The sequence below is a fragment of the Chenopodium quinoa genome, unplaced genomic scaffold, assembly GCF_001683475.1.
Source record: "Chenopodium quinoa cultivar QQ74 unplaced genomic scaffold, ASM168347v1, whole genome shotgun sequence".
Taxonomy (NCBI): Eukaryota; Viridiplantae; Streptophyta; class Magnoliopsida; order Caryophyllales; family Amaranthaceae; genus Chenopodium; species Chenopodium quinoa.
In genome coordinates this window covers 247335-273486 of record NW_018742899.1, presented here as the reverse complement: position 1 = coordinate 273486, position 26152 = coordinate 247335, and the positions used below count along the sequence as shown (strand labels likewise).

The window sequence follows — 26152 nt, the reverse complement described above, 5'->3', positions numbered from 1 at the left end:
GCTTTTTTATAAAAAAATTGGAGGGAACCAAAATTTCCACCAAAAATTCATCCAATTCGAATTTTTGGTGACGTGAAAAATTGGGGGGAGACCCACCCTTTGTACTTTCTGGCAGTTTTTCCCACCAAAAATGCAAGTGGGTGGCCACACTTTCTCTCTCCTATCCCTTTAATTAAACCCACTAACTTTTCTTAATCTTTGTCCTTCAATCTTTTGCCTCGTGAACCGCAACTTTAGCCAAAGTTGCGCATAAAAAAAACGGAGGTAGTACTTTATCTCTAGGTATGATCCTCAATTACCCATTTAATAGGGTGAACTATATTATTCTGTAGTACTTGGAACTTGATTATTATACTATATGCTTAGTTTGAGTATCAAATAATTTTTTCTTTCATTTGATACCAAAAAGTGTTGGTATGAGACAAACCTATTTCCCCGAGGTTTCTAATCGACATACCTTAGGGGGTTTGTGGTATGGATTTTAAGATACTTGATGTGTTTAAACCATTTAAAATTCGTACTAGAGCAAAAAATATAGTAGTTTGGGTGGAGAGTCTAAAAGAAGAGATATACGAACTATATATATATATATATATATATATATATATATATATATATATATATATTTTGAAATAAGATATACGAATTATATGATATACGAATTATATGATACTCTATATTTATTTATTTTGCACATACATGTAACGATTAAAAAAAATAGTACCCGAAAAAAAAAAAAAGTTGAAAATCCTTTCTACTTTCTACTCTGTATTTGGATTTGAAGTACTCCGTGTTATTTCATATAGGGGTGAGCAAACCGGGTACCCGGTCAAAATTTTAGGATCCGGACCCGGAATTGGTTGGGACCGGGTCCTAAAATTTGGAACCGGAATTGGAACCGGTACAACCGGGTCCTAAAATTTAGGAATTGGAATTGGTTCCACCGGGTACCGGTTCCGATTCCGGGTATCCACTTATATATATAAGTGTTGAAATATAATACAAATCATAATATTTTTTTTGGTGTATTTTTACTTTTAGCGTTTAATACTTATATTTTTATATACATTAAGCTATTTTAATTATATTAAATATTAATATTTTTTTTACTAATTAGTTACGTTCAAAATATTTTTGTTTTTTAAAATATATTTTGTACAATATATGTTTGGTAACCGGTATAGTAGAGCGGAGAGAAAAATCTAGAATTTTTAGGGTTTTGTTTGATAGTGGGTTGAGTATTTTATAAGCAATTGGGTTAGAAATTAAAATGGGTTGTACATAACTCTTTAGTTTTTTAAAAACAAAAACAATCCGCATACTACATCATATACAACCGGGTACCCAGTGGGTACCGGGTCCAAAATTTTAGCATTTGGAACCGGAACCGGTTACAACCGGGTCCGAAATTTTGGACCCGATTCCGGGTCCGATACCGGGTACCCTGGATCTTTGCTCACCCCTAATTTCATATATCCTTCATCACAGTCAAAGATAATCATAAGAGCTTAAAGGGTGAAAGTATCAAAGGTTCATAACTTTCAAGTTAAATCAAATTACGTAAGGATTGAGCTTTGGAGAGAGAAATTTACTACAGTACAAATACAGGTATTGCAAATTCACAAAATATATATATATATATACGGGCTAGTTCCGCTGAAAACAAGGCTTAGGCTGAAAACAACAAATCTTAACCCTTCATTATTAGTACAAAAGATCAAATGGTTTAAAAGCCCTAAGATCATTCCAACCTTACATATAATTAATTCAACCGTTTTAAAGGTCACTACATGCTAAAATAAGATACTTTATCTAAATTGATGACATTTACATAGAGTCACTATATATAAAAATAACGGAACAATATACAAAAATAGGGTAACTATATCAATTTTTACAGCATTTACATTAAGGTCACTACATACAAAAATAGGGTAACTATCAATTTTGATCATATTCTCATAGAAGTCAGTAAGTCACTATATACAAAAGTAGAGTAACTATATCAATTTTGACCACATTTACATAAAAGTCATTATATACGAAGATAAGATAACTATATTAATTTTGATGGTAACCTCCAACCATAGACAAGCAACACCCACTCTACGAGCCACTTGGATTCCATACCTTGCTGTCGCGACTTCTGCATCCTCCATATTCCACCTTCCCGCCATATGTCGTACAACAGCCCATACCTCTCCCTTCTCATTACATGCAACAACACTAAGGCCCACATATTTGCTGCCCAAATGCGCATCCACATTCACCTTTGTGACACCCATAGTAGGTTGAATCCATGCTACAGCCAAAGAGAAATCGGCTTACAAACACCTTCTTAGCATAGAGGCTAATCATCAACAAGCTTAGTAAAACCCACTGTTGTTTGGACAGCGTTGAGCAGCAAGTTCTCGTGTCTTGCCATGTTCCTGCAGTACCATATCGACTATGCTAGTGCACATAGTGTCATCAACTAATTACAGTCCAATTTACTAGCCAATCAAACCAACCGAGAGCTAAGATCAGACTACGTAACATCATCTAAAGAATAACTCGAAAACTACTGCAGTCCCAGACTTCCTTAACCACCGTGCATTTTAAATTAAATATGATCCAAAACAAAATTTTCTCCATTCCAATTAAAATCAACACAAAAAAAAAAAATGCTCAATTCTTCTTACTAGCTAAATGTAAAACCCAATAACTATTTTACACAACTATACCAATTTATTTTGATGTCCTGCGTAAAACAATAACTATTTTACACAACTATACCAATTTATTTTGCCGTCTAGCAATGATCCAGCTGATCAATTTTGTAGTTTGAGCATCAATTATATACCAAGCATCATTGAATAAAACTTTGAAAGAGTACTATGACAACATTGGACTTCGACACAATAGTTGTTCTTAGTTTCCTCATATAATCAGTAATACAATATCTAGCAACTAATCTCATTAGTGTGGTAAAATTAGTCAACCCACACAGAAATAATAATAGGCTCAATTTGTCTATTCATTACTGCCTAAAGCAACAGGACATCATAATAGCTATGTTTTAATAGTACATAATTTACCAAACCTAGGCCTATTAATCTCTCTCCTCCTCCTATACTCTATGCAATATAAAGATTTCGAGGAACTTTTGGTGCTATAATATCACTAATTAATAATACTATCCAATTTTACTCAAATCAAGCTAAAATCAAACAAAAATCTAGCTAAACTTTAGCTATAATTGATGCTCACTGACAACAATACCAAATACCAACAATGTTTATTAAGATCATGCAAATTATTAAAAAAAAACAAAAAATCAAACCAAAACAAAATTATTATGAATTAAAAAAATAAGATACCTCAAATTAAACGAATTCAAATTCAGGTTTATTAATGTCAGAACGAAGAGCATCAACAATCTCAGTCTCACGTTCTTCAACAAATTTGACAATACTCTTCAACTGAGTAACTCTCCATTCGTAACTCCGAGTTTTACCGCTCACGAAATTCCGCCGGAGCTCCGTCACCATCTCCGCCGCATCTTCGCCGCTGAACGTCAAACCTCCATTATCAACCTCGAAGAAAGAGAAATTTAAAAAAATAATAAAAAAAGCGTGATTATTGTATTTCTTAGAAAAGAAGGGAAAGGAACGAGTTGTTTGCAGTGCCTCGAATTCGTATAAACTTCAGCTATTTTGATTAAGCTGATGGCATAATTGGAGAATGACGAGCAATCAGATAAAATTTGCCAAAAATTACAAAATTAAACAAAAAACAGAAGCAAAGTACTCAAAAAATTACACAAATCGGAAACGAAAAACTCAAGAAATTACTCAAAATAGCAAATATCAACCGAATATTGCAAAACAAAAAGTACCTAATATATTTGTGAAATGATCAAATTAGTACTTACCTTTCCATTTCGTAATTTAGTTCAGTAAGATTCGATTTTCGTCGCTTTGTTCCATTCGGATTTCACTTCGATTTGTTGCGAAAATCTAGGGTTTCATTGATGAAATGTCAGCTTCAATTGTTCGATTTGACTTGATTTTTGCAAGTTTATGAACAATGTTAGCAAAATTTAGGCGAAAATCGCAAGAAATTTGTTGAAATTGTGTTCGACTTGGAGCAATTATGGTGGTGTTTGGAGAGAAAATATGGTGATTTTAGGAGAGAGAGATTAGAGGGAAGTATGGGTTATTTCTGAGGAGAGAGAAAGTAGACGATGAGGGGTTATCTACTTGGGTTGTAGTTTGTTATCCGAAAAATAGAGTAAATAATAGAGCATAAAATCTCATCCGTGGATTAAAATTTAATGGTCTAAATTATCTGTTTTTTAGTTTTCAGCTTTAAACTTATTTTCACATGATATATATATATATATATATATATATATATATATATATATATATATAAAAAAATATAATATATATATATATATATATATCAGATAATATAAACTCCTTAATTAGAGTGATTTCCATTGATCAATATTTATAAGATTACAATGGGAAACCTAATCATATTAGGTAACTACAAGATATGTAAAGATATCATAAGATAATCTTATACAAAATATATCCTAAACCTAGAGAAGAATATTCTATGAATATTCTCTATCACACCCCCGCAGGCAGAGCGGGAGAAAATCGGATGCTCAGACTAGATCTGAATCATGCATTGAACGGTAAGGATAGTATGGTAACCTATAATCAAAAGAGAAGTATTAGACGTGTGCCGGTGATGACGATGAGAAGCAATAGCCAAGACCTCCATACAATAGAGATAAGCGTTGTTAGGCCGGAGGAGAAGGAGAAGAGTCGCGCCTAGACTTGGGCCAAGTTGCAGATCCAGAAAAGAAGAAGCTAAGGGATCAAACCATCATCGGGGAGAAGACACTACCTTACTACGGGAAATCACAATTGAGGAAAAATAAATTAAATTGCTCAATAAGCTACTAAAATCCCACCACTTAACCGGTTGATACATTTACCTCTAAAAAAAATGACCCACATAAGGAGATAAATCCCACCAAAAATAACCAAAATGCATGATCTGTGCACCCAGGTTAAATAAAAAAAATGGGCGGAAAGAACATTTAGGTGTTTGAAAAAGAACATTCAGGTTTTTGAAAAAAAACATGTTTGTGTTTAACAAATAATATGCATTATTAAAGAACATAAAGACGTTACAAAAAGAACATGATAAAAACTTTATTAAAATTTTATGTAAAATTACACATTAACGGAAAAAATCTTTATCAAAGATATCATTTCCCCTAAAATAGTTTTTTTTTCTCTCCAAAAATTCAACTTTCCATAATAATTTTAGTTTTCTCTCTCTAAAATATTTTCGACTAAAAAAATTTAAGATTTCATTTCCAAATTAAATTTCAAAATTCAAAATAACATATGTTAAAAGAACATAAGTTATAATGTAAGGAACACATAATTCATACCTGAAGAACACACTGATCAAACTCAAAGAACATACGATAATTAAAAAAATATGATATATGATAATAAAAAATATAAAAAATAAAAAGAATTTGTGCGTCACTCATTACTTCAAAAAAAAAAAACAAATACGTGCCAAATTCAAAGAACATACGAGCCAAATTTAAAGAACATACGAGCCAAATTCAAAGAACATACTTTGTATTATTGAAACCCAAAAAAACATGTTTAATCAACATATGTTAAAGAACATAAGTATAAAAGAACATATTATCAAAAATATGTAGCTATGTTCTTTGTCAAACGCTGTATGTTCTTTGTCAAACACGGTATGTTCTTTATTAAACAACCGTATGTTCTTTTCGTCTTCTAATATGGTGCACCCGGGTGTACTATTCTATTTTCAATATTTGTTCCCTTAATTTTGATTTTTTTTTTTCCCGTAATTATTTAAGATTGCAAGTAATTTTTATTTATGTATTATTATAGTTTTAATTATTTGAAGGTTGTGTCAAAAAAAAAATTATTTTAAGGCAAAGATCTAGGTTGATTCGATTCAGTATTGCTGAGCTCATTGCGAAGTTTATGAATTTTATAAAAATTCTAAGTTGTTTGAATTTAATAGAAAGAATAATTTGAAAGCTCTTTAGTAAATAAATATGTAAGATTTAATTCTAGTTACAACTCCAAATTTAGAAATTAGAAAAATTGCAATTCTGAATTTTTAAAGAAGAATTTGTTATACTATAAGCAATAAAACAGAAATTACTTATCTCTTGATGTGTGAACCAAAACTGACAGTAGCTGTGTCGTGGCGAACCACTAACCTAAAAGACGATTTCGCGCTACCTCACATATCTCCTCTTTCTCCTCCTTCTTCTTCCATCCCAATCTCTCTCCTTTCCCCCACCTCCGGCCACCGTTTGCATCATCAGAAGCAGAATCTTCGGCGGCGCATTATTCCATCTCCTCCGCAAATACTCACTGGAACCCTCCCCAATCGCCGCCATTCATGTCTTCGAGAATTAAAGGTTGGTTCCGTTATCCGCACAAAGGTTGGTCCGTTATTCACACAAAGGTTGGTTTGTTTATGTTAAATTTTTCTTATTAAAATAAGTTCCGAATAACCTTAATCGAATATCCTTTATAACACTAATCGAGTAAGGAGAGAGTGAGAAATAGCTCAAGTGTTAGAGTTTCCCTCCCGTTTTCAAGATATCATGAGATCGATTCTCACCCCACCCTTGTGGCTTTCTAAACACCAAAAAACTGATCAAGTAAACAGTAACACTATATGGTGACTACCCACACAATATCACATCAATAATAACATAATACTAAAACAGACACCAAGAATGACATGTGTCATGTTCTAGTGCAATTTTTTCCCTCCAAAATCATTTTTTTCCCTCAACTACTTATTTTAAACTATTCTTTATATATATTTATTAAATCATATAATTGTGATTCACTTTCCTAAAATAATATTTATTTGTGATTCACATATTTTTCATATCTTTTATTGTATAAATTATTATTTATATTTATATTATTCCATGTGTAATCAATATATAATATATATTACATTGATTTTAAAATATATTTTATTGACTTTGATTGATTTCACATAATTGATTATATTTCCAATATGATAAATATATTTATGAATGTGTTATTATTGTTTATTTAATTTCAAAACTATTTGTACTAGTATATCTTTTTCACAACTTATTACTAATTGAATTATCTTTTAATTTTTTTCCTACATAATTAATAGTTTGATTTATAAACCCTATATAGCATGGACACTATGCTAGTACTACTATAAAAGTTAGTGAAATCTATTTTATTAAAAAAAAAAAAAAATTAGTGTAAAAGTGTAAAGTAGAAATGTAGGATTGTCTTCCAAAAAAAAACAAAAAATTAGAAATGTAGGATTTGCCGTTGTGTGAGTGGGTGTGACTTTTCTATCCTGCAAATTCAAAGTCTTAAAGATATGTCTTTCCCGTTGTGCGCTTCCTCCGTTCAAATTCTAAAGTTTCTTCCACTACATTCTCCCATTTCAAGTAAGCTACTTTCCCTATTATTTTGAAATTCAATTTTGTATACGCTTTTTAATTGATTTTAATTCCTGAATTTGGTCAATCAATCGTAGGAAAATGGGAAAATTGCAGATTAAAAACTGGGATTTTCTACTCATTGAACAATTACTCCAGAAATTGTAAGAAAATTAGTTTGCAATTGAATTGTTGTTCAAAAATGGGTTCTAATGGAGAATCGAAATTGGTTTGGATATGGACTGAGAATAAGCAAGTAATGACTACTGCAGTGGAAAGAGGATGGAATACCTTTATTTTTGATGTCAATTCTAAAGAGCTTGCCAAAGATTGGTCTTGTAAGTTTGCTTTAAGCTTGAACCTTTCTACATTTGCTTATTTGTATCGTAATCAGTTTATTATAAGTGCTACGACCCATTTGGTAGGCAATAATAAATGGGTGTGAGTATTATTTTGTTTGGAGAGCCTCATGCCTAATGGGTTGTTAATTATATTAGTGGCTTGCAAGTTGTAATTGTGATTATAGCTCGTTAATTTTTTGTCTGAATTTGGTTAATTTATTTAGATGTCTGTTAAAAGATTGGTTTAGGTTTTGACCACCATTTTTTTTCCTTTTGGTTTTTATGATAATGAAAGAATCAATTATCAATTGGTTGTTATTCGAAAGGATTATAATGAAACTACGTAAATTACGAATAACATGGTCTAATGATTACTTCTTGTAAAACGAGGTGAAAAAACATTTTACTCTAAGGAGGGAGTCGATATCCTCCAAGAGTTGCTGATAAAGTAAATCAACTTATATTCATCTAAATTGCCCTTATATTTGTTTGTTGTGGAATTCGAATAATGTAAGTTTCTAGTTTGGAGTATGTGGGAAATAGCATTGTACATTTGCTAGAATAAGGCTGATTTTATCTACTTATCCCAAATTTAGTAAAGCAAAACAAATCACCCTTTCTTTAATACTGTAGCTCTGTGCACAAGATTGATGTTTCTCCTTCTATGTCTCCTTTCAATATACAAGTTTCTAATGTTTGAGAATTAATTTGGGAATTTCATGCCACTGTTCACACTTTCACATACTGCTTGTTCTGTGAGAATGACGCTAGGTTGTTTATTAAATCACTGATTTAATAGGTGTTGGAAATGTTGTCTCTTCTGCTTGCACATCAATAGTTGTGTATGCACCTTGAGTTCTTGAGTATTGAATAGTTTAGTGGAAATAAAGTAATATCGTATAAAATTTTACATCAAATAGAAGACAAAAAAGTGTAGATAATTTGGGGCTATTGTCTAAAAGTCCAAATTGATTAGGAATTTAATAGAAAGATGGAAAATGCAAAAAAAAAAAAAAAAAAAAAAAAAAAATTCAAAAGAAAAGAAAAAAGAAGGAAAAAAAGAGAACAATGAGACACTGCTTTACAAAAGTAGGAATTGTGCAAAAGTTAGGCATATGGTTGTAGAAGTTTACAGAAAACTCAAGTTAATTATTTTAAAAATTAGTTATATCAATTATATGTATCTGTATAATTATGGTGTGTGATAATTATACCAAAACAGAGGGCAATCAGTAGAAAGCAACATGAGAATATCTAGATCCTCTAAAAGAAATTATTCCCCCATCATAGATTGTGATCTTAAATATTATTGTGCAACAAAGGGCAAGAGGGAAGGTAGTGGAAGCAAAGAGAATGTAGATTATAAATTGCTGTCACGGATTGAATCTTTATTATGAGTTAATGGTGGCCTGAAGGGGCAATAAGGAACAAGTATCTCATTTTTGGGTTGGGTAGATCTAGGTCTACACGTTATCATAAGACAGCCTAGGTTTTTTGCCATCTGTTATCTCATATGTTTAAGTACGAAGCCAAGTTGGTTACCGTGTTAAATCTGCTTTTGCTTGCAATTTTTCTCTATTATATCTTTTCTCACAAAGGAAACATAGTGTAGGTTTCACAATTCTGTTTGTCTTCTGACAGTTGTGATGATTGCTTTACTGTTCTAAGTCTTTCATATATATCATGCAGCAATTGCATTAATAAATCCTATGTACGCCAAAGACGGAGCTCTGTTAGACCCAGAAAATAGAAGTGTAGCTTCATTATTGGAGATATCATCTCCTCAACAGTTAGACCTAATGCTCCTCACTGATTTGTCAGAGAACACTGTCATTCATTTACTAGATTGGCAGGTATACTCACTACTACATAATGTTAATAGCTTTATATCTATAGAACATAGGTCATATGCAGTTCCAGAAGTTGGTTTACTTCCTGATTCTTTAGGAATGTTATTAGTGGGTGCGTAAGTGCGTTGTCATCAATCTTATTAGTTATTGGCATTTGTTAAAATTTAACATTGTAATGCTTTGTAAAGAGCATCTGCCTGTCTGGACTCCCACCTTTCCATTTGTTATATCAGATAATTGCAAAAGGAAATTTATTTCATCCCCTCTTTTTTAAGAATTGATAAAAATGGACAAGCAATATAAGATCTCTATTATGAAGGGTTTCTAACATATGAAGTATATTGGAATTGTGTACCCTATTGCTAGCACTTTGCTACAATGATTCTAGGATGCAATGGTTGATTACCTCTGAATTTCAGTTACTTGACTGTCTTAACTGCTTATGTTACCCTGATTGATTTTATTTTTAACCTTGCTGCTTTGCTTCTTTAGGTGATACCTGCGGAAAATATCATTGCCGCTTTCCAAGGAAATGACAAGAGAATTTTAGCTGTTGCCGAAACTTTCATAGAGGCCCAAAATTTCCTAGAGGTATTATGCCAATGTTCTACAAAGTCAATGCTTTGTCTTGCAATACTCATCCATGCCTTCAAAGTGCAAGTAAATGATACTTTCTGCTGTTTATTAAATCTACTTTTTTCTTCAAAAATAAACTTAACCCCTTTCGATTCTATTGAATGTGATTTTCAGGCACTTGAACATGGTCTTGGTGGCGTTGTCTTAAAAGTTCAGGATGTTGATCCGGTTCTCAAATTGAAGGTAAGTTTGCCAGATGTAGCTGCAAATCTGCAATGCTATTAATTGTGTATTTTGTACGCAATATCATAATTGAAGTTGTCAGGAATATCTTGACAGGAAAAATGAGGCCAGAAATTGCTTGACACTGATAAAAGCAACAATAAATCAAGTACTCATGGCTGGAATGGGGGATCGTGTTTGTGTGGATCTTTGTAGCCTTATGAAACCTGGAGAAGGACTTCTGGTCTGTTCTTATTCTTGTTCTCTTGTTTATTTATAGTTTTGCTTTACATTCATATTATGGTCTGAATTTTATCTTAGGTGGGTTCTTTTGCTCGAGGACTTTTTCTTGTGCACTCTGAATGTCTGGAGACTGATTACATTGCTAGTCGGCCTTTTAGAGTTAATGCGGTGAGTCTTGCATAATTGCTTGTGGTAGTACCTTATCAGTATTTGCAGTTTCTTGCTTTCTTATTTTTTTCAGCCATCAAACTTCATGGTTGTTAGTAACGGTAGGATGCTTGCAATTCTGTTTAAAAATGCAATCTAAGATATGCACGCTATGCGTGTACAGTATAAAAAATATACTAATAAATTATTATATGTTCTTATGAAAGTTGAAAAACCAAATGTCTAAAACTAAAAACACACTACTTGTACATACTTGGAGATAATGAAATGACCCTATGAAATTAACTTTGCAAACATTATCCTTTTGAAATGACAAACATTTTTTTGTTGCTTTCATTTTTTTGGTCTTAATGGTTGTTAGTAACGGTAGGATGCTTGCAATTCTGTTTAAAAATGCAATCTAAGATATGCACGCTATGCGTGTACAGTATAAAAAATATACTAATAAATTATTATATGTTCTTATGAAAGTTGAAAAACCAAATGTCTAAAACTAAAAATACACTACTTGTACATACTTGGAGATAATGAAATGACCCTATGAAATTAACTTTGCAAACATTATCCTTTTGAAATGACAAACATTTTTTTGTTGCTTTCATTTTTTTGGTCTTAAGATTTCATTAGTTATTTAAGACATTTATAACAATAGCTATGAAATTAGATTGATAATAAATCTAATTATTGCGTATGTAGAACGTTAGGGAAAATAAGGTAAGAGAACTTCTCTATTAACAACATATATAGTGAACTTCTCGTGCATGTGTAGGCAAGTAGGTCTAAAGTCCATCGACTAAAGAAAATACTAACTAATCATCACAATCAAGTAACTAGCTATAAGAAAAGTAAATGAAAACTGTCGCTCATTCTCATCAATTGCTTTTCAATTTTTATTCCTTGTTCATTTATTTGAGATTTCCTTTACCCCCACCCCAACCCAAAAAAAAAAAAAAAAAAATTTCCAACTATTTCAAAAACATAAGCGGAAGCATAAAATAGTAGATTAGGGGTATTAATACCTCACTTAGACCACATTCTTAAGTGACACTACTAGTTCTAAATACTGACATTTTTCTTTAAGAGGTATCAACTATCTATTAACTCATAGCGGTCCCAACTTAAGGGAATTCTTCTTAAACCAATCCCTAACTTATTATGACCAGGTACACTAGTTAAAATTGTCATCTATTAAAATTTTAGTGGTTTTTTTCTTAGAAAATTAATGTTTTAAGGTGAAGAGAACAAAGCCTAAAACAAGATATGTGGCACTATTTACTGGTCAAACTGGTTAAAAATATGTAAGGGACCGTTTGAGAAGGACTCTCCTAAAGTTTGGACCGCCATGAGTTAATCGATAGTTGGGACCTTATAAAGAACATCGGCCATAGTTGGAACTCCTGGTGTCAATTTTTTTCATGGATAAAAAGTGAACTGGTTTAAGAAAAAAGTGTATAAAATAAGTGTGTGGAAAGGTGAAAATATTGTGGGTAAAGAGGGTTAATGTAGTAAAAGGGGTTTTGCTAAATATTGAATAAAGTAAGTGTTAAAACTTTTAGAGACACACCAAAATGGAAAGTCTCAAGATCATCAAGAAGCATAGGTATTTTCTTGCGACTCTTGCAGGTTTAGATTAACAGGTCTGAACTACACCTTGATGATAGTTTAAACTTCATTTCTCAAAATATTACTTACGATGAAGGTACATATCTGAATGATCATTCCCCAATGACTGTCCATTATCCACGAAAATCCATGCAACATAAAACAATTTATCAGATATTAGCTCCATTAACTTCCTCATAGAGGGTGCATCAAACGAATAATCCAAACTGTATCTTATCCTAACAATACAATAGCCTCGTGTATTTGATATGGTATTTGTAACATAAGTGTGCACATGAATTTTTAGGGACCTGTACATGCATATGTTGCTGTCCCCGGTGGAAAGACATGCTACCTGTCTGAGCTAACAATACATGACTGTCCATTATCCACCAAAATCCATGCAACATAAAACAATCTATCAGATATTAGCTCCATTAACTTCTTCATAGAAGGTGCATCAAACAAATAATCCAAACTGTATCTTATCCTAACAATACAATGGCCTTGTGTATTTGATATGGTATTCGTAACATAAGTGTGCACATGAATTTTTAGGGACCTGTACATGCATATGTTGCTGTCCCCGGTGGAAAGACATGCTACCTGTCTGAGCTAAAAGCAGGGAAAGAGGTGCTTGTGGTTGACCAGAATGGACAGCAAAGAACTGCAATTGTTGGCCGCGTTAAGATAGAGACCAGACCATTGGTTCTAGTAGAAGCCAAGGTATGTGCTTGTCTTCCATCTGCCAAGCTTTGATCCAAGTGTCTTTGTAAGTTGTAATAGTAGTGTTTTCTCATGTCTTCTACAAAACTACTATCATAAATGTCATGCTGTATAACTGGGAAAGTGCAACAAGAAATTTTTCAAGTAACATCCTACTAAGCCTTCTCTTCTATGTTCAATAAAGTTGATTGAGTCATCGCATCTGTAAATTTTGCAAACTCATATTGAAGTTTGTGAAGCATGGAGATGAAAGGGCGGAGAAAATGGATGGCAGTTATTCTTTCCATTTTGGTGTGCAGAGGTTTTAAACAGTGTTTTACTTTTCTGTACCTTTTTCCTTCCACAAGCTCAAACACCTTTGGGGCATTCCGTAAAGTATACAGCTATCCCCTACTCCTGAACACCCTAGAAAAGAGGACAAGGGAAAATAAAGAAAAAAAAGAAACTGATGTTAGTTTTTACATCCACAAAAGGCTCTTCAAATTGTGCGCAATCCAGTTGTTACAGGCTGTGTTTAAGGAAAAAAGATAGCTTCTGGGTAAGATTGTTTACATTGCTGAATCCAGATTACGTAAGAAACTGAATTACATTGCATGCTCTATTCTCTCTGTCATGATGAGTTAGAGTATTTTGAAGTACTTTGACCATATTTATTTATCTACTTATATATGAATGTGATTGTTATCAATACGCTATTGGATTTTTCTTAATGTATAAATTTTATAAAAATCAACTTTGTACTGTGTTTTACTTGTAACCTTATGGGTAGCAAAAAATATTACTCCGTAACGATTCAAGTAGTACATTGACAAACATTTGAAGACAATACGATAAAACTAAAGAAAGAGGTGGAAGTGTAAGTTATCACCGATACAACTTTAGCCATTTCAGTGTGGCATCCGGCAGAGATTGCTGAGATAGGTGAAATTGCTATCCTTTGTCAAAAATGAGCTGTTTTGCGCTGATAAATACACTTTAATTTTTTCTTGCGCATGCTGTTTTTGCTCTAGCAGAGAGTACCAAATGATTATGTTATGCCAGAAGGGGTACTGAATAGGGAAAGCTACTGAAAGTAACATAGTGCTGATATTGTATGTTTCTGAATAGAGAATTGCTGCTGTCTTGTATTCAACAGAGCACTATGTTCACATGATAGTGATTGGTAGAAAGGAGGAATTAAAATGTCGTTGACAGAGATGATATCGACAGTTCTATCTCTTTTGAAATAGGTTGTTCATCCTAAGCACATGATGAGGTAGTTGGGGAAAACTTCCTAGGTGAATCCACCTGACACTAATTAGAAGATTAATCTGGTGACGGATTCAGTTTATTAGCTTGGTGTTGCAAATCTTGCAATCTTAATTACTCTAATATGTCTTTGATGTGCATTTGTTCAGTTAGTGTCGACATTTTTTTGTTTCTTTAGTTGGATTGTGGGTAAATAATTTTATCCCTTTCATCTAATCACTATATGTTCTCTACTCAATGCACTTCTGCTGAGGTCTATTGTTCTTGTTTGCAGGGTTCTGATCAAAGTTCTTACAGTATACTCTTACAGAATGCAGAGACAGTTGGTTTTGTTTCCCCTTATGGAGGTGCATATTCAGATACTCTTGCTCTCAATTTTCTTACTCTTTTTGTATTCGTTTTTAGAGATGGATTTATCCATGCATCACTTTACTGCAGGACATGGTTGTAAAAGAACTCCCATTCCCGTGACTTCTCTGAAAGTTGGTGATGAAGTTTTGCTCCGGGTGCAGGGTGGAGCTCGGCACACTGGCATAGAGATTCAGGAATTTATTGTAGAAAAGTAAAGATGCTGCTGATGACCACTTCGGACAGTTTTCGATCTATTGTCAGGAAATTAGTACACCTATAATGTTGTTACCTTCTATCAATCATGAGGTATATGTTATTTTGGTAAGAGCTTGTGCACCCTGCGGCCTGCACCCAGCTTGGGGTGTGTATACCACATTGTCACGTGCGTAACAGTGGTGATAGGGCGTGTTTACATCATGTATCACGAGTCAATGCGTAACAGAGGTAAAGAAATCAATAAATTGTGTGATTAAAGTTGTAAAAGATGTATTTTTTTTTCTTAATTCTTATAACATTGTAGGTTATATAATTTTTTCATAATGTGGTGGTGTTTAGATTTGATGTTATACCATGGTTGTTCGAGACAAATTTTAGATTAGGTTTTATTTCGTTTGTTTTGAGGAGTTTGATAATCAAATAACAATTCTTTCAAAAAAAAAAAAAAAAAAAATCAAATAACAATGAGGGGAATAACAAAAGAAGTATGTTAAATTAAAAAGGTAAAAATAAAGATTACAATAAAAAAAATGATTTATTTGGGTTCAAAAACGAGTGCAACAAATAAAAATATATCAAAAGTATAAAAAATGAAGAATTATTAAATGAGCAAAGTGGGAGGTTTTATAAAGTAAGAGGATTATAATTAGAAATTGAATACCAATGAATTGCCAGAATTTGATTTGAGTACCCCACAATGAATAGTCACAAGTTCGAGTCCCACTAATTAGATTTGCTTAGGAGTAGGAGATTTTCTTACGTTCCCCTTACTCTCACGTGTTGACCTGCGAAGCTGGGTTGTCTTAACCTATGAGAGGTGCCGATTCATTACGGTCCTTCATCTTACCTTTTTTTTTAAAAAAAAAAAAAAAAAACAAAGAGACCATTTGGTTGGGGGTATTCATCAAAGGGAATGGGAATCAACTGCCCTTATTTCCTTTGTTGTTTGTTAGGTCTTTTTTCCCAGTTCTTTTACCCTCTCCATTCCCCCAAATCCTTCCAAGTTGATTCCCCTCCCCTCCTAGGTATTTCCATTCCCATTCCTTAGCCACCACCACCCTCCTACCTACCCACACTACCGGAAAATTGCACCACCGCCCCTCCCCCCCATCCTTCGCCGCACCTCCCCCACCCCTCCCCTCCCGAAAAGCCCTCCCTCTCATGAAACCTTTCCCCCACCCTTCAAACCCTAGGCCTTTATGGGAAGGATTTCAGTGCGATTTTATAGGTTTTGCGGCGTTGGGGGAAGGGTTTCGGGGGAGGGGAGGGCTTTTCGTGGGGTGGGGGAGGTGCGGCAAGGGGTAGCAAGTGGTGGCTTGTTTCCATATGATGAAGGTGGGAAAGTGGAAGAAAATAGGGGGCAGCAGGTGTGGTGGTTGGGTGGTTGAAGAAGGTGGCTTGTTTTCATTTATATTTCAAAACAAACAACATACGAAGTAGTAAATTTTAGGGCTTTTTTCATTCCATTCTCTTTCTTTCCCTTTGTTCATTCCATTTCGTTTACCCCGTGCAAACCAAACGACCCCTAAACTTTTATTAATCTAATATACAAAGTATGTAGTTATAGAAGGATATTAGATACACTTGTACTTCGTATATCTCAAGCCTGTTACATATGATGAAGATTTTAGTACACGACAATGATCTCCAAAGTTAATTGTATGATTGCTAGAGTTTACAAGTGTTTTTCTTATAACAAAGAATAAATATTTGGTTAGAAGTTATTGGCTATAACATAATTACATTTATATGTATACAAATTATTACTTGATAACTGATTATGTTTCTAGTTTTAAAAAGAATACTATTATGTTCACCACTACTTGATAGTTGCATCTGTGTGCATGGCATCTTATTATATTTTTATTAACGAGAACCTACGTGGGATTTAAACTTAGCATTTGCTTGATCAATTGAGATTGGAACTTGTAGGCAGATCATGAAGCTTTACAAGCACTTCAAATCAAAGAGGCATTCACTAAGGTTTCCTCGCACTTCAATTTAGTTAACTAATTCTTTTTCTGGCTGCTTCAATAACCCAATAATTGTTGGCACCATCTCAACATTTACTGTGTGTTTCATTTGTAAATAAGTATGGTACTTTGGGACATCCAAAAATCGAAATTTGACAGCTAAAGTATGACAAAAGGAATAAAAAAGATTACATTCAAATAATTACATAGTAAATAATATCATAAAATCATGCATGGCATGGGGTTTGAACTAATAATCTCTGTATATAATAAACTTTTTAATAATCTTGACGTAGAAAGATTAGCTGCACGGTTGTTCGACGAAGAAGTTCAGTGTCAAAAGGGTTGTTTTAAGTTTTTAATAGTCATGATTTCTACTAATCGGGTTCTTAGAGTCCGATTGTTTAGTAAAATATATATTCGGAAATAGTGGCGAGCCAACAAGTCCAAGTCACATGTTGTTGGCGACAAACTTTTTAAGCCATCCGAGTTCGTTTAGGGCCCAAAAACAGCGTTTGAACATTTTTCAAATCTTATTTTTGCTTATTTTTCGTATTAGGGCTTTGTTTAGACTATTTAAATGTTTTAGCCGTCTTTTAGAGATCAGTTTTGACATTATAATAATATTCTTGAGAGTTTAACTCTTTTTTGGTGGATTTCGGTGTTTTTACAGATTTATTACTTGTAAATCTGTTTGTTCGTATTAGGCATTGCACTTGCTTTTTCTCCATTAATTCTGAGTGCGTCAAATCTCTTGTACAAAGTATATAAATTATATAAGGATATTAGATATACTTGTATATTGTCTTTGACAATTTTGACTAGGTTTACTGATATCTTCATTGGTTAGACAACTTTGATTTAGTTGATTTATATCTTTCCATGATTATTAACTACTTAATCAAGAAATTTTTTATGCTTATCCAAGTATTCATTATTGGTTGTCAATCTTGTCATTGACAAAACACGATCGAGACACATTGACAATTAATTCTCACATATCAAATGATTATATTTCCTCACATAAGATAACTTTCTTTGATACCCGGGATATTACCTTGACCATTGTCTCTTTTATCCTTTCTTCTTTTACTTGATCACTTCCTTTGATTCTTGTAAGTCCTTATTGATTCTCAACTCTTATTAGCTTGATCATCTAAACTAGTTGTTTTTCCAAGATATTCATGTAACTATGTAAGCAATGAATAGAGTCGTAACATGATTAACCATGCGTTTCATTAAATACGGAGTATAACTTATGAATATCCCTAAGCTTATCTAAAATGAGCTTACGGACTTTACTAGTCTAGAATCTAAATTATCTCAACTCATTATATTTGATCTGACCTTATTTTGTGCTTATCCAAAATTATGAACTTATTTTTAGAAATAAAATAAAATTTTAATTGCTTTACAAAAAATTTAGTTGCTTTAAGTACTTATACTTTGTTTCCCTACACTATTCAAAACTCATTCGCTACTTCATCTTTGATAATCTGATCTTATTGGCTGTAAACTTAATTTTTTTGCTTACGAACATCATCATCATTATTTAATAATTCATCTTTGACCGACTTATACATCATAATCCCAAATTTTAATTATTATTTGAACCAAAATTTAGGGTATTTGGTTTCTTTAAGCCATAAAATTAAGGTGTGGGGCCACATGCAAGACCATTGACGATGAAAAGTCATACAGGTCTTGTGAGCTTGGATCCAACGTAGTAATACAGTCAACTAAAGTGGCGTAGTTTTAGGATAAGACTGCATTGTTATCAATTTTAGTTACAACACCTCACTGACTTTGTTAAAGATTAGCTTAGCTTAATAAGTTGGAGATAAATGTATGAATGGTGTTTTAGTATGTTTGACGTGTTATGGCCTTTATCTTCAATTAATTATGTTCAAGGTTCAAGGTTCAAATACAAAGTTTTTACCTTTTAATTTTTGATCTGGAATCATGTTATTCATTGTCAAATAGTACCGAGAATTAAAATTTGGAGCTTATATAGAAAGAGCATGTGTCCATGTGTAATATTATATTTTTAAGACCATATATAAATAAAGTTATTGATTATAATGAGAATATTTGTATACGCTGCTTAATTCTTAAACCTAAGAATCATGTCGGTTAAATTTTTTTAAGTAAATTAAATTGTATTTTATAATTATACAATTGTTTCAAGGTGTGATTCATTTTTTTATTTTGAAAATTTAAGAATATTTATAGTGATGATACGAATCATGAATATAAAATCACCAATGATTTGAAATATAGGTCAATAATTGGTATCTTTTAAAATATTTTAATCTACACAACTTCAAATAACGTAAATAGCTTGGACTATTTTAGTCAACCAACCCATCCAACCATTTCGACAGATCTACTCATATTTCATAATCATCCATCACATTAATCCAATTCTAATGCGGGCAAAAAGATAATTTCTTTCTATATAACTCAAATTTATCCATAAGTTAACTATCTTTTTTATCCTTGATCATCTTTATCTTACCTTTACTTTTAATAGGTTTTATCTTTCAAAAGAAAGAGCCAGAATAAATTACGGAGTATAAATCCAACAAAAAAATATTCCTAAGTGGGACCTATATATTCTATTAAACCTCCCAATTTTATATCTCAAATAAACCTTTAACCCCATAAAAGCAAAAAAATAAAATTCTTAAACGTCAATTCTTCAAACTTGAAGCCTCAAAATGGCTATGAACTCTCATTTCATTATTTTGTGTTTAACTCTGTTTTCTTTGAGTTTAATTAGTTCAATTACTGCAACAAATCCTGAAGTTTCTCATATTTTAAATCACCAACATCGAAAAAATCACTCAAAAAGTAAGCCTGAAATTGGGGTTTATGAGTTGAAGAAGGGAAATATTTCTATTAAGGTCACTAATTATGGTGCTACTATTATGTCCGTCATTCTTCCTGATAAAAATGGTAATTTTCTCATTTTTAGCTTCATTTATTTTTGATTTCATGAAATTTTTATTGGGGTTTCAAGAAGTGCTTTTTCTTTCTTGTTTGGGTATGCATTGTTTTGGGTTTTATTAGTTTTCTCGTGTATGGGAGAGTCGTAAAGGACAATGATGTACACGATATTTAATGATCCCAATCCTTCGTGAATTTGGTTGGGTTTTCATGAATTTAGTTGGGTTTTTTAAAGTCTATTTCAACTTGCATTGTGAGAGTTTCATTTGTTTTACAATTGTTCTTTATGTGGTATAATTTCTATATTTGGTTGCGAAATTTATGTAGTGTTGCCGTATTGGTAGGAAGCGAAGGAAATTTTGGTATCTGTATTTGTTTTCTTGATTTACTAGTTGCAATGGTATCCTGGTTCTCCACCTTGACAAATACAGAAAATAATCAATGAATAAAAAAAAAAATGAAGATGGGATTAAATGAGTGGGTGGTGGCATTTGAAAATATAAGTATTACTCTCTCCGTCTTTAAAGATTTATTAGAGCCAAGAGTATATACAATAAGTATTACACTCCCTCCATCTTTGAAAGCTCTTATTTAGAGAAGAGAGAGTATACAAGTTGTATATATAATTGTCTCTATTGACACATTTCAATAAAATACTAAATTATTCCCTATAGAAGTACAAAATTTCTTTCCTAATAATTGAAGAAATAAAAAATTTATTAAAATAGAATTGAATAAAGATTTTAGAAACAAATGATTTTTAGTTGGTCGTATAATTTTGATGTAAACCCTCCAATAAAGCATTAAAAATATATGGAAATCATGTGTTGATTTTTCTTTTTTTTTTAAAAAAAAAAAAAAATTTTTGGTGACATTAAATCATGTGTTGATTAGTTCTATTGATGTTTGATTGACTATTAAAATTTATACTTTTCTATTTGAAAGAATTATTTTTTTTTTTTTCAATAACGATACTCTGAATTTATGTCTAATTATTATAAACAACTATAAATACAGGGAAGCTGGCTGATGTGGTTCTCGGTTATGACTCGCCAAAGGACTATATGGTACGTATAATATTCACCCAAATCAAAATTTCTCAAAATAAATGTTTGTTTTTTATAACTCATAGGCTTTCTACAATGACCATAATGTTTTGGCCATTGGGCAGATGTTTGAATTTATTAGTCTTTATCATATCCGATTTTTACATACAGGGTATTAATTTAAAATATTGAAGTATAACAAGGAGTAATTGGTATAGTGGTTAAGTTTGTATTTTAAACTGATATCAAACTCTTATGTGAGACTCTAAAAATGGGGATTCCTTCCGTCTGAGTCCATCTTTTAAAGGGTCTTAAGTTAGACTGAGTTGAGCTATGTCGCATGTGCGGATATTAGTCCCAACAGTGCATATCTCCTTGATATATAATAAAGGTGCGTCAAATAATAAGTGATAGATGGGGGTATCGAAAGACCAGTCAATCGGGTCGATCGGTTGGGTTTGGGTTGGGTTGCTCCAGGTCACGTGTTATTTCGGGTCACGGGTCGAGAAATGCTAATCCTAAATCAAAGTTTTGGGTTCGGGTCAACCCAACGGGTTTAGAACAATTTTTTATTTAATTTTTTTTTGGCTTATTTTTAATAATTTCTGATTTTTCAAGCTTACTTTGCTAATTTTTTTTAAAAATTATTTAAATGAACTTTTCACCATGTTATTTTTAGCCATTACATACTACATAATTTATATCGTCACCATTTCACCAAACCACATCAGATAATAAACTTAAATTAAAACTTATAAACATCCCAAAATTTAAGGAAGAGACCAACATAATTATATATGTGGACTATAATATCTCTTGTCATAATATCAGTAGACTTGTCAATCGGTGGTATGACAGTTTTGTGGGTTATACGGATGCAATTAGTTGGGTCGATAATTGGTGTAGAAGGTGATTGGTGGGGATTTGAGCAAGAGTTATATGAGATCGATAAATGGAAAGAGATGAAATGAATGTCCGAAGGTAAACAAAGAATCAAACTTAATCAATAAACTAATATTAATTTTCCTATAAATTAAATGTATCTATTAAAAAAACCCATAAATCGGGTTGACGGGTTAGGTTCGGGTTCAGGTCAGGTTCGACCCGTAAATTTACGGGTTAAGCGGGTTCAGGTTAAATTGGGTTACAGGTCAAAATTTGTTCAAAACCCACAAAAAGGGACGGATTCGGGTCGGGTTTACGGGTTGGGTCGAAAATTGACAGGTCTAGGAGGTATCGTCTTTAATAAAACCATGGACCCCGTCGGAAAAGAGATCTTGAGAGCAATGATATGGGCGTGAGAACCTGACATGATTTCTTTGCATCTTTGCACGTTGGTTTACTTGGCTAAAAGTCTAAAATATGTTGTAATTTGCAACTTTGCACGTAATTTGCTTGGCATATTAGATGTATTTTTTCAAAATATGTTCTTAACTCTTATGCATTACCACATTTTATTGCCCACCAAATTAAAAATTAAAGAAAATAAAAGGCAAATTATGAACATTTATCTTCTTTGTTTTTCGTGATTTGTGAATTGATTTACAGTACTAATTTAATTTTTCATTCTTTTTTTCTTCAATGTTTGGTACTCCTTATAAGGGTCAATCTGTTGTCTTGAGAACTTGATGTAGGCTACTCATTAAACAATTTATGTGATTACGAATATTGTGTTTCCCAATCAAGTGTACAATAATGAAACCAAACAGGCAAATATTGATTTTTTTTTTGTGATCCTCTTGAAAATTCAAGGTCTTAGTTACTTGAACATTGTGCCGACATTATTTAATATAGGATTTGTGTTTAGTATATTTTTCTATTTTTAATTATATTTTAATTTTCAAACAATAAAATCACTAAAATGATAATTGAATTTTCTAACATGCTCTCCTTCTCACCAAGGGGAGAGATAAGACGGATAGGCTTAACCTAACCTATTATGATGATAGGCTCCATCCAATTTGACCCAGCTCTGTTGGATCGGTGATGTTTAGATTATGACCCCTATCATCAAACCACTAACCCAACCCAATTACCCCGATTAATTTATAGTCAATTGACAAAGAAGCAGCTCATATGGATTAGCACACCACTTAGCCCGGTTACTCTATTAACACCAGTCTCCCACTGTACAACGCCACCTATACTAAGAGCCACCCCGGGAAAAAAAGATAAGGAAAACCTTTTGCCACCATCTTCGTCTTATGAGTTATGAGGTTGTGCACACAGTAATTTTGCGTATATGTTAAAGATATGAGATATAATCAATAATATAAAATTATACTGCGTATAAAAATTATTGTTAGAGATACCAGTCGTATATAAATATTAGTACAACACATTAACTGGAAATTACAAAGATTTTGTTGGTCAACCAAGAGTCCAAGACAAACTGCATATTTTATGGTTGATACTCTTGGAGCTCTGCATGTGTACAGCACATTAATCACATGCATTGGATTTTGAATCAACATGAAGTTAAATGTTATTGATACTACGATATAATTAATCGTAACTTCTTTGGAAAAGTCTATACATTCTTTAACAGCTAGAGCGTTATATCCAGAAACAACATTAGGAAGCGTCCCTTTTTATGTCCACATTGTTGTCGCATTATTTAAGAATCGAGATTAACATAGGTGAACAATATTTTAAAAGTAAAACCTAACTATTTATGAAGTCTATGAAGCTGTACTTGTTTTATGTATTCTAAAAACTGATCAGTATTTATGTAGATTATGAATAAATACCTGGTTATTAGTTCTTAATGAACTGCTTATAAAACAACAGTACACCATACCTCATGTAACACTGATTAATTTGTTCGAATATGTCAGATAACCCCATACTCAAAACATAAGAATTCTGCATTCATTAGGCTAGAGAAATTTGATCTAGTTCAAGGACAAGTTGCGTAGGGTTTATTTTTTTAAATATGAATGTCAATACAGAACATTGTAGCCACTGAACAAAAACGAACATGCTGATATTTAATAAGGAATTTTGATCTGACATAATAATCTTGGATCAGCCATTGTATTAAATTCAAGAACTTTTAGTTTGATTGTAGGAATTGTCTTGTTGGAGTCGTTTATAATTTCCAGAGAAAGCTGTATGTATCTTTTAACTGATATAATTTCTTCTTAATACAGAATGACACAACATACTTTGGTGCTCTTGTTGGGCGAGTTGCTAACAGAATCGGTGGTGCAAAATACACTTATGAAGGGGTGACCTATAAACTTGTTCCAAATGAGGGGAAAAACATTCTTCATGGTGAAACAACTTTCTTTGTTCAATATATTATTCTACTGTTAAGTTCTGCCAAAACGAAAACTTATGTTGTATTTTTCAGCTTCATTTACATTTTTTTTTATTGTTACAGGTGGCCCAAAAGGATTCAGTACCGTTATCTGGGAGGTAGATCAGTTCTACCCGAAAGCTCCTTCTCCATATATTAGGTTCAGTTACTTCAGTAAAGATGGAGAAGAAGGTTAGTCGTGACTCTCACGAGCATTTCCATGATTTCTAAAGTAGTTTAAGATATGGGATCCTAAGATATGTAGGCAGTAGTTTTTTGAATGCGATTATTATAAACTGAAAACAATTAGTACATGCTGCTTAAGATTAATTATGGATGGAAAACAGAACTTAATTGACTTAAGACTATGTTGTTTGGACTGTTTCTGAGCTTTGGGAGGACCAAGTGCTTAAGACAATGAACTTTTTATTGATTAGGAGCAGCTGCTTGTTTTTTTTAAACATATGTAACGTAAATGGTGCCACAAAAACTTGCAGGTTTCCCAGGTAATCTTAAGGTAAAAGTGGCATACAAGATAGTCGAAGGAAACCATCTGTCTGTCTCGATGACAGCAAAAGCTTTGGACAAGGCAACTCCAGTTAATCTAGCCCAACATACATATTGGAACCTTGGAGGCCACAACAGCGGCAACATTCTAGCAAATGATGTTCAAATCTTTGGTTCCCAAATCACTCCTGTTGATGATGAACTCATTCCAACTGGCAAGTTCGAGAAAGTTCAGAGAACACCATACGATTTCCTCAAGTCCCATGCTGTAGGAAGCAAGATTAATGAGCTTCCAAAAGGATATGACATAAATTACGTGCTTGACATTTCCAAGAAAACAGGTCCTTTGAATCGAGTTGCTATTGTAAAAGACAAGAAGTCAGGGAGGGTGATGGAGTTGTGGGCAAACAAGCCTGGAGTACAGTTTTATACCAGCAACTTGTTGAAGCATGAGAAAGGTAAAGGAGGAGCCGTTTATGGACCTCATGCTGCTTTGGCTTTGGAGACTCAGGGGTTCCCTGATGCAGTCAATCACCCGAATTTCCCATCAGTGATGGTTTCCCCTTGTGAACATTACAAGCATCACATGTTATACAAGTTTTCAACCACCAGTTAATTATCAGTTTATGGAGAGATGGACCGAAGAATTTGTGTCTTACGGCGTTTAACTGTTTTTTTAAATTGTGAAGTCCTGAGCTTGGTTGCTTAATGTTCATTTTGATAGGCCATTCTATTCTCCCTGTTCTAGATTGTAACCAAGGGTAAACAACATGATTCAATAAAATTGGTTTCTAATAAATTTCATGCATGTATATTTTAATTTTGGTGAGGCTGATGATAATTTGATTTCATGTATATCTTGCAAAACTAACCCAATGTAAGACTCAACATGGAAAGAAGCAAGACTAGAAAGTCAAGCTAAGCATGTAAGGAGTAGAAAAGCATTACCTCAACATACCGATGTTATAAGCTTACATACCAAAGAACTAAGGATGTAATTGGCCGAGTCATGACCCACACTAGCTTGGAGTTGATGAATGAAATTACTCACACATAATGATAATTGATATGAAACTAAACAAAAATCAACCATATTATTGTACAATTTATTTGAAGTAACAGCTTGAGACATCGCCCGATTTGCACACTAGGTATCATTTAATAAACCGCAATTAACTCTTATATTTGCTTGGGCAGATATTACAACTTCTTGGGCTCCAATTGTTGACATTTGTTCTTTTTTTTTTTTTAGGGAAGCTGACATTTGTTCCTATCTCAAGAAATGATTGCATATATAGGAGTATTCTCATCTTTAATTTT

At 32.7% G+C, this 26152-nt stretch overlaps 2 protein-coding genes and 1 long non-coding RNA gene across 5 annotated transcripts; 2 read left to right on the top strand and 1 right to left on the bottom strand.

Annotated features, from left to right (window-relative positions):
- Window positions 1-1866: 1866 nt before the first annotated feature.
- LOC110727043 lies at window positions 1867-4253 on the bottom strand. Of its 3 annotated transcripts, none has more exons than XR_002512451.1 (3): window positions 3914-4253; window positions 3360-3575; window positions 1867-2451 (listed from the first exon to the last, which is right to left on the bottom strand). It is a non-coding gene; the product is annotated as an uncharacterized LOC110727043 (long non-coding RNA). The 3 variants fall into 3 exon arrangements; XR_002512452.1 differs by having other exon boundaries at window positions 3360-3549; XR_002512450.1 differs by lacking the exon at window positions 3914-4253 and having other exon boundaries at window positions 3360-3907.
- Window positions 4254-7229: 2976 nt separating this feature from the next.
- LOC110727041 (3-dehydroquinate synthase homolog) lies at window positions 7230-15510 on the top strand. The gene is made up of 10 exons (XM_021906574.1): window positions 7230-7522; window positions 7612-7851; window positions 9544-9707; window positions 10197-10295; window positions 10455-10523; window positions 10606-10746; window positions 10824-10913; window positions 13074-13241; window positions 14764-14836; window positions 14928-15510. The coding sequence occupies exons 1-10, from the start codon at window positions 7453-7455 to the stop codon at window positions 15053-15055; spliced, it is 1242 nt and encodes a 413-aa protein (XP_021762266.1). The 5' UTR covers window positions 7230-7452; the 3' UTR covers window positions 15056-15510.
- Window positions 15511-19543: 4033 nt separating this feature from the next.
- Window positions 19544-25652, top strand: LOC110727040 (aldose 1-epimerase-like). The gene is made up of 5 exons (XM_021906573.1): window positions 19544-19987; window positions 20996-21045; window positions 24177-24300; window positions 24410-24517; window positions 24823-25652. The coding sequence occupies exons 1-5, from the start codon at window positions 19750-19752 to the stop codon at window positions 25446-25448; spliced, it is 1146 nt and encodes a 381-aa protein (XP_021762265.1). The 5' UTR covers window positions 19544-19749; the 3' UTR covers window positions 25449-25652.
- Window positions 25653-26152: the final 500 nt, after the last annotated feature.

Coding starts and splice junctions, on each gene's coding strand:
- LOC110727041 (XM_021906574.1), top strand. CDS start 7,453: ATGTCTTTCCCGTTGTGCGCTTCCTCCGTTCAAATTCTAAAGTTTCTT. Junction 10,296..10,454: donor AGGCCCAAAATTTCCTAGAG/GTATTATGCCAA, acceptor TGTGATTTTCAG/GCACTTGAACATGGTCTTGG. Junction 13,242..14,763: donor TGGTTCTAGTAGAAGCCAAG/GTATGTGCTTGT, acceptor TCTTGTTTGCAG/GGTTCTGATCAAAGTTCTTA.
- LOC110727040 (XM_021906573.1), top strand. CDS start 19,750: ATGGCTATGAACTCTCATTTCATTATTTTGTGTTTAACTCTGTTTTCT. Junction 21,046..24,176: donor ACTCGCCAAAGGACTATATG/GTACGTATAATA, acceptor TTCTTAATACAG/AATGACACAACATACTTTGG. Junction 24,301..24,409: donor GGGGAAAAACATTCTTCATG/GTGAAACAACTT, acceptor TTATTGTTACAG/GTGGCCCAAAAGGATTCAGT.